We start from the raw sequence: 15,507 nt of genomic DNA, 5'->3' as shown, positions 1-15,507 counted from the left end.
CTTACATGCAGCATTTTTTCGTGATTTTAGAGCGATCGTGATTGCAATGTATTTCAATCATGAATTTCGATCACTAAAAAATCATAAAAAGGTCCAGTGAGACTTCTGGTTCCGGCGCCCGTATGGAAGGCTAGCAGAAGGAGAGCTCCGGCTAGACCCTCTAACAGCGGCACATAAAACAGCTTAACGCTGCCATCCAAACACCTCAAACCACTCAGATTGCCTGCAAGCCCCCCTGAGGCACCCAAGGACGGCTGGCGGCGCACCAGATAAAAGTAACAAGAACCGGCCAAAGAAGGGAGAGGAGGCGAGTTCCAGAGCGGGCACCCCTGATCGAGACTCTGGAGAGGAGTCACAAGCAGAACGACAAGAACAAGGTACCGTGCAGATAAATTATAAACAGCTTGCACTGGAGATGGGTAAAGTGTTGGCCCCAGAAATCCGAGACATGATAGACTCAGCCATCACCAAGTCCCTTCAACAAGTGAAGCAAGAACAGCGCAGACAAGGGGAAAAGCTAACAGAGCTAGAGAAAAGGCTTAGTTCATGTGAAGATGATCTGCATGAGGCACAGTTGGCCATAGAGTCTTTTTTACAAGAAAACGCCACAGCACATGAAAGAATCAAGGGTCTGGAGAGCAGGTCCCGGCGGAATAATATTCTGATTGTGGGGGTGCCGAAGATGTTACAGCCGCACAATTAATATTATGCTCAGTGGACAATCCCAAGCTGCTGGGTATCTCTGGTGAACTCAAGGTGGAGCGTGTCCACCATGTAGGGCTCTCCAAAGCAAAAGGCAAGGTGGATAAACTGAGAATGATTATGGCCAGATATGTGGATTTTGCAGACAAGGTGAAGCTAATGACGGCTTATAGATCAGCCTCCTCTGACCTCATCTATAACAACAAAGAAATACGTCTTTTTCAAGACTACTCACTGGAAGTGTCCAGAAGAGACAAGCTTTTGGCAAAATATGCAACACTCTTTATAGTCACAAAATAAAGTTTGCCTTGGTCTACCCTGCGATATTAGGAATTACGGATGAAGAGGACAAGGTGTTTCTATGCCACACCCCAGAAGAAGCACAAGATTATCTTTTAAGCCGCCGATTAAGCCAAACATTTATATAGCGCTTTTCTCCTGTCGGACAAAGCGCTCCAGAGCTGCAGCCACTGGGACGCGCTCAGGAGGCCGCCCGACGGTGTTAGAGAGTCTGGCCTTGAACTCCTTACTGAATAGGTACTGACCCTAGCCAGGATTTGAACCCTGGTCTCCCATGTTAAAGACAGTGCCCTTAACCAGTACTCTATCTGGAGGGTATTCCCACAGCGTTCCAGATCGTCTCCAAGAGATTGACTGGACGCTCTGCTCTTCTGGAGATGGTAGATATGAAAAGGAGATCCAGACCTGAACTGTCTGGCCATTACTCTTCATACAAGTTTTAGTATATATACGGTATAGCATGCTACTCATGTTAAATCTAATATAAAGGTGCTGATCCTGATGTAAAGCGTAATACACTACTGTTCCTTTAGAAAGCTGACTTTTAGAACATTGTACCCAGCTGAGCCAGAGGAATTCTGACCACATTCATTGAGAAAATATGTCAAGCCTGTTTGTTATTTCTTTTGTTGATATTTAACTAAATCTGTCGCTGACCCATACTGTGAGAGGGTCCTCAGAGTGTGATGGAGAGAACTGTACAGGGAAGAAGTACTAATGCGTATATGCAAAGTTTGTATGTTTTACATTTTCTATTATTCTTACCATGAGAAGGGAAAGGGAGAAGAAAGGGGGTGGGAGGGCTTTTCTCTGCATGTTCTAGTGTAGCATCTACAGTTGCATCGACCAATGGGGCTTTGGATAATGAGAATAATCACTTGGAATGTGAAGGGGCTGAAGTCTCCATACAAGCGGGCGAAGGTCCTGGCGCACCTAAAAAAGATGCACCCGGACATTTGCATGCTACAAGAAACACATATGGGGGCTGACCAAATATCCTATTTGAAAAAGAATTAGGTGGGTGCGGTCTATGGAGCTCCAGCGGTTAACAAAAAAAGCAGGAGCTGTGATACTAATAAGTAAACATCTAAGACACCAATGTCTACAGCAAGACCATGATGCCATTGGTAGGTGGGTGTGACTGCATTTGCAAATAGCCACAAAACAGGTGACACTACTAAATGTCTATGGTGATAACAGAAATTTTTTTGACAACCTTGTGGAGCAAATAAATGCAGTAATGCATACATCCTTGAGTGTAGGAGGTGACATGAACTCTGTGGTTGAACACGGGATGGATAGGAGCTGCTTGAATGTTGTACCACGCAGATCGGATACCAGACTGTCCTCTCTATTGGAGGCAACCAATCTGTTAGACCAGGGGCCAGGAACCTTTTTGGTATTGTATTTCCATGAGAGCCATACAATACGTTTCAAACTGGGGCAGTAGGGCCCCCGTCCCTGTTGCCAAGGTGATGTGCATAGAGTTGATTCGCTGGGCAGCGGAAAGTGTCAGACACATCTTCAGCTTCTCTTGGGTTTCAGCAACTGATTAAGTGTAACAGGGCCCTAAACTGCCCCTCTTGAGCAACCCTACTGATTTGCAGGGATGAGCAGAAACTACGCCAGTGCGAATTCACGCATTGTAGTTTGCATCTACGCATCGTAGTTCGTAGGTGAAGTTTCAAAACTATGCTTACGAATTTACGCGTAGCGAAGTACTGCTACGCGTAGCTTACACCCACTATGCGTAGTTAACATGTGTATTGTGTAGTGAAACTACGAATGCGTTACTCGCGTCTAATTTTCCGCGTGCGGTTGCATGCTTACAAATGTACGCATTGGAAAGGGGAATGTACGCATAGAAAAGTTACCGGTATAAGCATTTACTGAAGAATTAATGCGTTACATTTTCTGCATCCGGGCATAAGCATCCGCATGCACTACGCGTAATTGCGTATTTTAATGCATAGTCTACGAAATGCATACGAAGCGAATATTTGATTTCGAAGCCGTAGTTTGGTGAAGCGTAATTGCGTAAAACTATGCGTAGTTCCAGCATAGCGAAGTTGACTGACTACGACCATCCCTGCTGATTTGTATGTGAGCCAGATGTAGCCATCAAAAGAGCCACATCTGGCTCCCGAGCCATAGGTTCCCTACCCCTGTGTTAGACGCTTGGAGATACCTTAGTCCATTTCATAGAGAATAAACTTTCTTTTCCCCAAAACACAGCACATGGTCGAGAATAGACATGTTCCTAATAGGAGATTAAATGGCCAATAGAATTAACTCCTGCTCAATAGGAGATATACTCATCTCTGACCATGCCCCAGTGACCTTAAATCTGTGTGATAGCCCCGAAAGGCTCCGCATTTGTGTGGAGTTTCCCCACAAGTTTGTATGGCGACGAAACATTTGAGCTACTTTTACACAGCTGGTAGGTTGAGTATGAGTACGACAATTTAAAACATAAGACAATGCCAGTTCTGTTTTGGGAGACGGCAAAGTCAGTACTTACAGGCCGCAATATCTCATATGTAGCAGCAAGGAAAGAGCAGCTAACCAAACATTATACAGATATGGTTGAGCAGGTGAGTAAGTCACAAAAAGATTATATGACGAATCCATCTCCACAAACAAGAGAATGCTAAATGAGAGATAAGGCAAAAGCGGATTTATGGTTAACAATGAGGACGACACTGCATAAGGCTCACTCTGATCTATTCTTCCACAGAAATGGGGATAAGGTGGGCAGACTAGTGGCAAATATAGCATCCAAACACCTCAAAAAAACAGGAAATCACATTGCTAAACGACAGGAGTCTCTTAGATTAACAGTGTTCCCCAACCCTGTCCTCAAGGCCCACCAACAGTGCATGTTTTGTGGAAATCCACACAGGTAGTTAATTAGCTCTGCTGAGACACTAATTACCTCACCTGTGCATGTGTGTGGTTTTCTGCACAACATGCACTGTTGGTGGGCCTTGAAGACAGGGTTGGGAAACTCCGTCTTAGAACATAATCCCAAAACAGTTAATGGCATTTTTGCAAAATTCTACCCCAAACTAAATATGTCCAGTACTGTGAGTAGACCAGATATTGATGGCCTTTTGACGCAGATTAGGTTGCCCAATGTGACAGATTCAGAGGCAGATATGTTAAACGCACTAGGAACCACAGGAGAGGTGCTGAAGACCATAAAAACATTGGCCAATGCAAATTCTCCAGGACCGGATGGTCTTCCAGCGGAGTTTTTTAATATTCTAAAGCAAGACGTCTCAGACTAACTGGTGCAGGTTTACAACTATATACTGAAAACGGGGCAGTACCCCAATACGGGTCAGTTAGCCTAAATCAAGCTCATTCCAAAAGAAGGAAGAGACCCTACGAATCCAGGTTCCTATCGCCGTATTTCGTTATTGAACCAGGATATGAAAATTTTCTTGAAAATAATGGCAGAGACTAGCACAGATAGTGCCGAAACTAGTGCACCCGAACCAAACTGGGTTTGTACTTAACAGAGCAGCAGTAAGCAATGTGAGGAAAATCCTAACTGTCCTAGAACATGCAAAAGCATATCCTAGCACTTTTAAGGACACAGCTCTCCTTGTGTTTGGCGCAGAGAAAGCCTTCGACAATGTGGAGTGGGATTGGCTGCAGGCGGTGTTGAGACGCTGGGGCATTACAGGAGCTTTTTTGACAGCAGTTCAAGCTATGTATGCTAATCCAATGGCAGGGGCGTAGCTTGGGGGGGCGGGGTGGGACATGTGCCCCTGGGCGCTGGATCCCTAGGGGCGCCCAGCCGTGAGTTTTTTAAAATATATATTTATTTATTTCCCGCAAGAGGGGTGGCCGGCCAGCCACATGACTATGGGGTGCTGGTTAAGGGCACTACCTCTGACACAGGAGACCTGGGTTTGAATCTCAGCTCTTCCTATTCAGTAAGCCAGTAGCTATTCAGTGAGGAGTCCTTGGGCAATACTCCCTGACACTGCCAGGTGGCTTATTGAGTGGCCCTTAGTGGTTGCAGCTCTCAAACGTCTTGAGTCTGACTGCACAAAAGTGCTATACAAATGTTTGAATTATGTGTAAAGCACTAGGAAAGATGTCTGTGCTATATAAATTAATAATCACATTCAGGAAGTTAGGGTCGAAGGTTGTTGAATTATTTTGGAGCGGGAGTGTGGAACAGAAGGATAAACAGCATAGGAAGGAGGAAGAAAATGGGGGGGGGGGGCGAGGGGGGAGGAGGAGAGAGAAGACTGGCCCCCTGAAAGATAATGATGCTGCATCAGGCTAACAAACAATTTTAATTCAGCACAGGAAAAGTTTGGTGACCTCTTGCTGAAGTCTATCCTCCCTGAGAGAAAAGAAAACCAGAGAAGTGCAGCTCACACATGCAGAAACCGACTGGAAAATGTTACTTCCATAGCCAGGCATTTGCTGGACATTTTCATTACCTGTAGTACCTCTGTTTTGCCACAAGATGCCGCACATTGCTCATGATCCATTGTCATCATAAACCAAGGCAAATTCTCAAAGTAATCATGTTATTTAAAGAGACACTGAAGCGAGACTAAATCTCGCTTCAGGTCTTATATATAGCAGGGGCACGTGTGCCCCTGCTAAAACGCCGCTATCCCGCGGCTTAACGGGGGTCCCTTCACCCCCAACCCACCCCCCGCAAAAGTTGGTCGTAAAATGGTCGTAGGGAAAACTCTTCCTGGAGGCAGGGCTAACGGCTGCAGCCCTGCCTACGCGCATCGCTGCCTCTCCCCCGCCCCTCTCAGTGAAGGAAGACTGAGAGGGGCGGGGGAGAGGCGGAGATACGCGTCTGACAGACGCGCATGGGGCAGGGCTGCGGCAGTTAGCCCTGCCCCAACCAGGAAGCGCTCCCCCGCTGCACGGTGGTGGGGGTTTGGGGGGACAGGGACCCCCGTTAAGCCGCGCTATGGCGGCGTTTTAGCAGGGGCACGCATGCCCCTGCTAGCTATGAGGTCTGAAGCGAGATCTATTCTCGCTTCAGACTCTCTTTAAGAGTAACTGTCAGGCTGCAGAAGCTAATTTAAACCTCTATTCTCCTGTGTTAAACAGTTTAGAAGGAAGCCATAAAGGCATTATTGAAGATAAAAATCTCTCTTACCTTTGATGTGTTCTTATCAGAAAAGCTGTTAGACCTAAGAGGACGCAAGCCGCATACTATACTGCAAAGCATTCTGGGGCCCTCCCCTCGGCTGCTAATGAGACGTTACAGCAGCTTGTAATCAGTCCAGCGCGTAGCACTGATAAATCTCTGGGCAGAGTACACTGCAGGAGTCAGCTATTGTTCCTAGCCACATGGCTCATTAATATTCACTGCACACTGTGTTATTCAGTACGAGCTTTTCTGTGATCAGGAAGCAGGCAGGACATGACGACACATTTGACAGAAAAACATGGAACCTGCCATGAGCTGTCAGGAGCATCAATCTCTGCATATACTATATAAAAATTCTGTGAAGTACAAACGTGGACAGTGAAATGCATATGTAATGTAAGTACAGCCAATCTTTAGCTACTGATATATGTGTTTATTTTCTCTGAGACCTTATACCTAACAGCTCCTCTTTAGGGTGAAATACATACATATTACCTTTGGACATTAAAGAGAACCCGAGGTGGGATTTAATTATGTTAGTGGGGCACAGAGGCTGGTTGTGCACACTAACACCAGCCTCTGTTGCCCCATGGTGTGCCTCCAGGACCCCCCTGCGCTCTGCTATCCCCAGCGCCGTGCTAGCGTCATACAGCGTGTCGCCAGCACAATGTTTACCTATGCGGTGTCTGTCAGCGCCGCTCCTCCGCCTCCTCTGTATCGGCGCTACCCGCCCACGTCCCTTCTCTCCCGCTGATTGGAGATAAGGGACGCGGGCGGGTAGCGCCGATACAGAGGAGGCGGGGGAGCGGCGCTGACAGACAGTCACATGTAAACAGCCTCGCTAACACGGCGCTGGGGATAGCAGAGCGCAGGGGGGTCCTGGGGGCACACCATAGGGCAACAGAGGCTGGTGTTAGTGTGCACAACCAGCCTCTGTGCCCCACTGACATCATTAAATCCCACCTCGGGTTCTCTTTAACTTTTCAAATTCAAAAGTGTATTGTATTGCTTTGCTTGCCTATTGCCTTACACAGATTATGGTCTTAGGGCCAGTGCACACCAAAAGCAGTTTTCAGAGTGATTCTAGGAATGTTTAGTAGGCCTGAAAGATAAATTTAAACCGAATTTAAACCGAAATCGTGATCACCAAGATCACAATTTCAGATTTGTCAAAGCGGCAATTATCGCGACCACATCATTTCCACATAGGGAAGTTTGAAGTAGTGGCTTCAAACTTCCCCAAAGTCCCGGCGCGTGTGGCCCACAGCGTTGGACATACCTTCCGCACGAGTCCAACGCTGTCCTTCCTCTATAGCCGTCTGCCGGCTTTTGTGCTTGGCAAAACTCCAGGTTCCTGTAGGTCACATGACATACAGGAAGTATTCCGAGCATTAGAGCCTGCAGGAGGTGAAGTGGATAGACGGGCATCTCTGGACTCATGCTGGAAGCTATGTCCAGAACTGGTGCAGCTTTTGGGAAAAAGGAGGCACAGAGTGGGCACAAAGAGAGACAAATAGGGGGCACAGAGAGAAACAGAGTGGGAACAGAGACACAAAGGGGGCAAGAGAGAGACCCTGAGGAGGCATAAAGAGGCAAAGGGGGCACAAAAAGAGACAGGGAGAAAGGGGGGGGAGGGGAACAAATAGACACAGAGGGGGAACAAAGCTTGATTTGAAGGAAATCGTGAATTGAATCGAAATCGCAATTTCAGACAGAAAACGCTCAATTCAATTTTTTCCTAAAATCGTTCAGGCCTAATGTTTAGAGCGATTTTCTAAACATGCCTAGCATTTTTTTGGAGCGTTTTTGTGAAGTGGATTTTATATTTTGTTACAACAGAGCTGTAACTGAACAGCTTCTGTAACAAAAACACTTGGAATCTTGATCTAGCATTTTTCAGAGCGGTTTTCCACTTTCCTATTCTTAACAGTGAGGCAGAAACACCTCAGAAATCCGCAAAAATGCTGCAGGACCCCAGTTTGCGTTTCGAGAAAAAAACAAACCACTCTCAGGGGCAAACGCAGGATTTTTAAGGGGGGGGGATTCCTGAAAGGTCCAGAAGCACTTATGTCCCCGAGTGCTTCCGAAGACAGGTGGCTCCATACTGCCCATGCACAAAAGTGCGCTGGCGTATTACGGAGCTGCCTATCATTGGAAGTACTCAAGGACACAAGTGTTTCTGAGGGCTTCTGGTAGCAGCAAATGTGAACGGGGTACAGCGCTGGAACAACTCCCCGAGAGAGGAACGGGAGATAGACTTAGTTTGGACAATTCAGTGGAATATGTCACATGTCACATAGCGCAAGCGATACCCATATGATGCAGGGATATATGCATCTGCGGAAGATGTCGGCGCTATATAAATACTAAATAATAATAATTTGCCTCACCAGGATTGCACTTTTATTTAGCTTTCCTGTATGACAAGAAGACACAGCCAGCACTAGGGGAAGAGGGAAATAAACGTGAATGAGGGAGGGCTGGTGCACACCAAGAGGGCTTCTGAGCGTTTTTCAAATCAACATTGATTTGAAAAGCGCTTGGCTAATGTTACCCTATGTGGGTGTTCCCACAGCAGCGTTGTGATTTTTTCAAAATCGCAGGTATACCGCATGTAGCATTTTTTTGAGTGATTCATTCAGAAATCGCTCTGAAAATCGCACTCACTAATTGCTAGCGATTGCTATTGTGATTTTGGCGTGCACTAGCCCAGAGAGAAGAGGAGTGGAGAGAAATTGAGAATAGCCTGAGATGGAGCATTTATCTGTATTGCAGTCCCACATCACACAGAGGCTACTTGCCTGTAATAGGACTCCTGTCCCTGCCCGTCTCTCACACAAGTCAGAAAGCAGCCCTCCTGGAGTCTAGGGACTGTTAAAAAATGTTCACCTTGTTTAACAAATCCAAAAAAAGCTTTATTGGCAGGACCAAATACATTTAGCATTGCCAAAGCAAAAACAAAACATTAACAACATGGTGGGGAGGATTGTGGGAATAGGGGAATGATATAGGTATACCGTCCATAGGGGTGTGGAGAATGTAAGGGATGGTCAGCCTCTCACACAAGCTGCAGGCAGCCCTCCTGGAGTTTAGGGACTGTCAAAAACTTTTCAGCCTGTGACATATCTTATGTAGCTGTCTACATGCAGTCTTTACAATAGGGAAAGAGCTGAGTTTTTCCCACAGACCCTGCAGGCAAGCCTGTATATTTACCAGCTTGTCTGCTTCAGCGATTTCAGGGAATTTTTTTTAAAGGTACAGGAGTCTCAGGGGGGTGTTCCATACATCCAGAACCCCCGTCTGGATACGCCAGTGACTCTGGTGTGCACCATCCCATTGAAGTACATTAGCCAAGCAGTTTTCTACCTGCAAGCATTTATAAAAATTCCCAGAACCGCTCTTGGTGTGCACCAGCCCTTAACCACTTAAGGATCACAGTCTTTTCGCCCCTTAACCTTCCTGGCGGTAAGCCCGAGCTTTGCCGCGCAGGAGGATTTCTCAGGCCCTGCTGGGCCGATTCGCATAATTTTTTTTTTTGCAACACGCAGCTAGCACTTTGGTAGCTGCGTGTGCATTCCGATCGCCGCCGCCACCCGCCGATTGCTGCGCCACCCCCCCCCCCTCCCAGACCCCGTGCGCTGCCTGGCCAATCAGTGCCAGGCTGCGCTGAGGGGTGGATCGGGACTCCCTTTGACGTTATCCCGCCCCGTCGCCATGGCGATGGGGAAGCCCTTCAGGAAAGGCGATCGAAGCGGGCGGGGGGATGCCACTGCACAGCGGCTATCATGTAGCGAGCCCTAGGCTCGCTACATGATTTAAAAAAATAAAAAAAATTAAAAAAGACTGCTGCGCTGCCCCCCGGTGGTTTCTGATAGACCGCCAGGAGGGTTAAGGACCAGAGCCTTTTTTTCCATTCAGACCACTGCAGCTTTAACGGTTTATTGCTCGGTCATACAACCTACTATCTAAATGAATTTTACCTCCTTTTCTTGTCACTAATACAGCTTTCTTTTGGTGTTGTTTGATTGCTGCTGCGAGTTTTAGTTTTTATTATATTCATCAAAAAATACATGAATTTTGTCAAAAAATATTTTTTTTTACTTTCTGTAATAAAATTTGTCAAATAAAGTAAAATTTCTGTATACATGTTTGTCCAAATGTATTGTGCTACATGTCTTTGATAAAAAAAAAAAAAAAAACATTCAGTGTATATTTATTGGTTTGGGAAAAAGAGTAGAATAAAAACATTTACAAACCGTCTAAAAGAGGGGGATGTTCAGGTGGACTTACCTCCCTCAAAAATATAAAACTCAATTGAGTCACAATATATCAATACAAATGTTTTATTCAACTCCACTTTGTGCAACGCGTTTCACAGGTGTGGTCCCGCTTCATCAGGCAAACAGGAGTATAACTCAATGGGTCTAGATGCAGAAGTGAGCGCCACTGTCCCCCTCTTCTAGACGGTTTTTAAACGTTTTTATTCTACTCTGGCGCCTCTGTACACCAAGTCTTGCTGAAATCTTGATTCCACCCTCGGTGGAGGGGTGCTACCCCGTTTCCTATCTACAGAGAGCGACATCTTAAAAACCTGAGTGGGGTCAGGTTCTAATACTCCCCACCTGCACTTGAAGTGGTTGAATATGGGTAATCCATATTTGTGAGTATATCTAAATATTTTGCTTTAAACCACAACTAACTCAACAATACTACACCATATCGGGCTCTCGATTTTTCTTTGTTCTTTCAACCATTTTGGAAAGAAGACATCCCAAAGTATTCCCTGAGAGGCATGGTGAGTTCATAGAAGATTTTATTTTTTGTCACAAGTTAGCGGAAAATGACACTTTGTGACAAAAAAAAAAGTTTCCATTTCTGCTAACTTGTGGCAAAAAAAAAAAAATGAAATCTGCCACGGGCTCACTATGCTCCTCTCTGAATACCTTGAAGTGTCTACTTTCCAAAATGGTGTCATTTGTGGGGTGTGTTTACTGTCCTGGCATTTTGGGGGGTGCTAAATTGTAAGCACCCCTGTAAAGCCTAAAGGTGCTCATTCGACTTTGGGCCCCTTAGCGCACCTAGGCTGCAAAAAAGTGCCACACGTGTGGTATTGCCGTACTCAGGAGAAGTAGTATAATGTGTTTTGGGGTGTATTTTTACACATACCCATGCTGGGTGGGAGAAATATCTCTGTAAATGACAATGTTTTGATTTTTTTACACACAATTGTCCATTTACAGAGAGATTTCTCCCACCCAGCATGGGTATGTGTAAAAATACACCCCAAAACACATTATACTACTTCTCCTGAGTACGGCGTTACCACATGTGTGGCACTTTTTTGCAGCCTAGGTGCGCTAAGGGGCCCAACGTCCTATTCACAGGTCATTTTGAGGCATTTGGTTTCTAGACTACTCCTCACGGTTTAGGGCCCCTAAAATGCCAGGGCAGTATAGGAACCCCACAAATGACCCCATTTTAGAAAGAAGACACCCCAAGGTATTCCGTTAGGTGTAAGGCGAGTTCATAGAAAATTTTATTTTTTGTCACAAGTTAGTGTAAAATGACACTTTGTGAAAAAAAAACAATAAAAATCAATTTCGGCTAACTTGTGACAAAAAATAAAATCTTCTATGAACTCCCCATACTCCTAACGGAATACCTTGGGGTGTCTTTTTTCTAAAATGGGGTCACTTGTGGGGTTCCTATACTGTCCTGGCATTTTACGGGCCCAAAACCGTGAGTAGTCTGGAAACCAAATGTCTCAAAATGACTGTTCAGGGGTATAAGCATCTGCAAATTTTGATGACAGGTGGTCTATGAGGGGGCGAATGGTATATAATGCTAAATACACATTTGTTGGGGTCTCTCTACCCCCTCCCCCTGCAGACTGAACCAATGTGGCTCTGTATGTCCCCAGTGTCATTTTGTAAAGACTTCAAAGCAAACCTGAAGTGAAAATAAACTTATATGAATTGTATGGGTAGTACGGCTAAGAAATAGAGCATTAGTAGCAAAGAAAAGAGTCTCAGGCCCCCTTCACACTTGAAAAACGCAAAACGCTAGTGCTTTTGGTAGCGTTTTGCTCTGGGGATTTTTGCCGATGAACGCAAAAAAAAATCATCATTCACACTTGCCGATTTTTCGCAATCGCGATTATCGCTTCTATAGCACTAAATGCGATCGCCGGGAAATCGCCTGAAAAAGGTGCAGGATACAAATTTGCGTTTGGCGATTTGCGTTAATCGCCGGCGATTAACGCAAATCGCCCAAGTGAGAAGGGGCCCATAGGGTATTATGGCACTATCGCTTTAAAAAGCGCTAGCGCTTGAGCGTTTTGTCGAAATCGCCGGAAAAATGCTCAGATGTGAACGGGGCCTCATATTGTTTTCCAGTACAGGAAGAGTTAAGAAACTTCAGCTGCTATCTATGAAAAAGAGCTTCTCTGAGCTCTCCGACCAAACTTGAGTCGAAGACGGTCCTATTTTCTGAAGCACTTAAAAGTATACTAGATTTCTAACAAAAGCCAAAATGGAATGGGTAGGGGAGTAAGAGTTAATACATACCGCTCCTTCCGTTCCGCTCAGTCAGCCGCCGTTCTCCAGTAATCCTTCCCGGTCTTCTCCGTCCATCACCGCAAGACAGACGACTCTCCTGACTTGTCTCCCGGACATCCTGCAACGCACATGCGCAATTATGCCCAGCCACGGGGAAGCAGAAAGGACATACTGAGCATGTGCGTCACAGTATGTCCGGGAGACAAGTCAGGAGAGTCCTCTGACTTGCGGTGACGGACGGAGAAGACCGGGAAGGATTACTGGAGAACGGCGGCTGACTGAGCTGAACGGAAGGAGCGGTAAGTATTACAGCTTGAGATAAGGTTTTACTGCAGGAAAGTTCAAAGGGTCATTATTCTGCTCTATTTTAAATATGACAGAATGATGCAATGTTATAAAAAAAAAGGAGGTATATAACTGAAAATAAAAATAAGAGACTCTTCTTTGCAACTATTCATCTGTTCTGGCATGCCCAAGCACTCTACCACCAAACACTTACCCACATTGGAAGCGGGCATAAAATGTAATCCCTCCTGTCTTGGAGCTTCTGGAAGCAGAAAGTCCTCCCCACGCTCTATTAGTGACATCATCTCTGACTTCACCACAGGGATCCCTGTGCAGTGACATCACAGACATATTTTAATGTATCACATTCTAAAGTTTTATCATGGGCTGATATATAAGATCTGACTCTGAACCATAACTTAAGTTGTGAGGTGGGTGTAGTTTCTGCTTTCACATTTATAAAATTGGCTGTAACAAGCACCCACAGTCAGACACAGCATCGCACGGCATCTTCAGAGAACCGTGTATTTTTACTGTAACACACAACAACATTTCTATTCATATTATCAGATGACACTGTAGGCTCATGCCTACAGGCGCTTGATGATTCAAAGGCTGCTCACTTCCTCCCCATGTGACTCCCTCCCTATTTTCCTATGTAGAGTCCCCAAAAAGCATAAATGAGAGGTTACTCACCCTGCTCTCAGCATTCTAATGACGTTCTCACATCAGCCGGGGGCACCTCTAGCTACCTAATACCTGGGGGTCACCTCTAGTTACTTATTACTGGAGGTTCCTCTGGATACCTAATACTAAGGGGCACCTGTGGCTTCCTATGCCGGGAAGGGTAATAAGGTGAGCGGTAAAAACCCCGCCAGCCAGCACACTTGCAGTGTGGTTTGGCGGGGATGAAGTTTGAAGTGCTAGAACATCTGTGCCTACAGGCTCCTGTGATGTAAGTCCGAGCCTGCATATTATGATCCCTTTGGAGAACGCTAGGTTCTGAAGGTGGTCAGATAATGCCAATATGTTTGACCATAAGGCAATGGCCAAAGAGTGTCGGAACAGATGTGCCCCAATATTAGGCAACTCCACCCCAGTTAAGGGGGTCTCAGCTACTGATTGGAATGAAGTTGAAACCTTGGTTATAGTTCCTCTTGAAGATGCCTGGTGCTAGGAGGCACTGAATTTGCCCCTGCTTCGGTGGGCCGGATGAAAATGTCGAATGAGCCACAGTTTGCCCACCTCTGGATGGCGGATGGTTTCCTTGCATCTGTGGAGGATGGTTGGTCATCTGTGTGTAACCACACTGCTCATGGTGTACACTGTATGTGACTGTATGTTACTGTGTCCACACAATGGGCTCAATTCTGGTAGCAATGTAAGGTAAAAAAAATTTTATAGGTAAAATACCTCATGAGGTATTTTCCTCTTTTTTTAGCAATTCTGAAAGATTTTTCTCCATTTACGAACATGAGGTAAAACATGGGATAAATGCATAAAGTGAGGTAAAACTTGAGGTATTTCAGCAGTAAGCGTGCAGTAAATAAATAATAGTAGTTTTCATTGTCTTCCATAAGTTAGGAAAGTCTTTGGAAGATTTTTTTTTTTGAGGTGGGAAGGTGTATTTGATTATGTAGCAACCTATGAAAAGTGTATTTACAGGCATCCCTTATAAAAAAAAAAATTCGGTAAATATTTCCGAGTTTTATTTCTATTGTTCTTTTCTATTACACAGCCTGAATAGGAACGACACTAAAACAGCAATAAGGACCTCCACTAAAAACTGCAAAATGCATGCAAATTGACTTTACCTCCAGGTACAGGCAGGTCTTAAACTGATCGGTAAATTATGTCCTAACATGCCCCCTAATTTCCACGAGAATACCCATTTTTGGTAAATTACCTCATAATTTACCTCATGAGGTAAAACATGACTAAAACCTACTAGAATTGCTAAATGTCATTACCTCATGAGGTAAATTACCCCACATGAGGTAATTTGTTTGATAACCCTACCAGAATGGAGGCCAATAAGTAGTAGGAAGGTGCACAGGTTATGTGGAAAATCACGGTATAACGGTAGAGTGTTGCTCTGAACTAAAGTTGTACCAACCAACAGTTCAAATGGAGATACGGTAGGAGCAGAGTGCAAATCCAATGTTAAAAAAGCATTTTATTTCAAAATCCCAGTAAAAAATAGACAGGCAATTGAAGGTGTATAGGCAAACAAATCCTATTGGAGCATTGGAGAGAGAGAGATATACGGACCAGTGCAGGGTTGTCCATGGGGGGAGTGCTACTGTTCAAGTGTGCAAGGTGCCCATCTATGTTTTGCTTCATGACTTGAAATCTTTCCTCTGATAAGAAGTCCATCATACATATGAATATGGGCCCGATTCAAATCTCAGCCAGGACACTATTTACATGGAGTTTGTATGTTCTCCTCAGGTTTGAATGGGTTTCCTCCAGGCATTCTGGGTTCCCCCAGGATTTAAATGCTGTACTTGAACTGACATGATA

The 15,507-nt window shown here is 45.2% G+C and overlaps 1 protein-coding gene across 4 annotated transcripts in view; it reads right to left on the bottom strand.

Moving 5' to 3' along the window:
• LOC137518050 (protein split ends-like) overlaps window positions 1-15,507 on the bottom strand; it is an 87,579-nt gene that overhangs the window by 61,813 nt on the left and 10,259 nt on the right. For 3 of the 4 annotated variants that reach the window (XM_068235256.1, XM_068235254.1, XM_068235257.1), the window contains exon 3: window positions 13,199-13,312. The exons of the other annotated variant lie outside the window; for it this stretch is intronic. In XM_068235256.1, the coding sequence (XP_068091357.1) occupies window positions 13,199-13,312 (114 nt within the window). The remainder of the gene's footprint in view (window positions 1-13,198; window positions 13,313-15,507) is intronic. 4 annotated transcript variants of the gene reach the window in all.

This window comes from Hyperolius riggenbachi, chromosome 5 (genome assembly GCF_040937935.1).
Source record: "Hyperolius riggenbachi isolate aHypRig1 chromosome 5, aHypRig1.pri, whole genome shotgun sequence".
Lineage (NCBI taxonomy): Eukaryota > Metazoa > Chordata > Amphibia > Anura > Hyperoliidae > Hyperolius > Hyperolius riggenbachi.
Note: the sequence above shows the minus strand (reverse complement) of the source record. Positions and strands in the feature narration are given on the sequence as shown.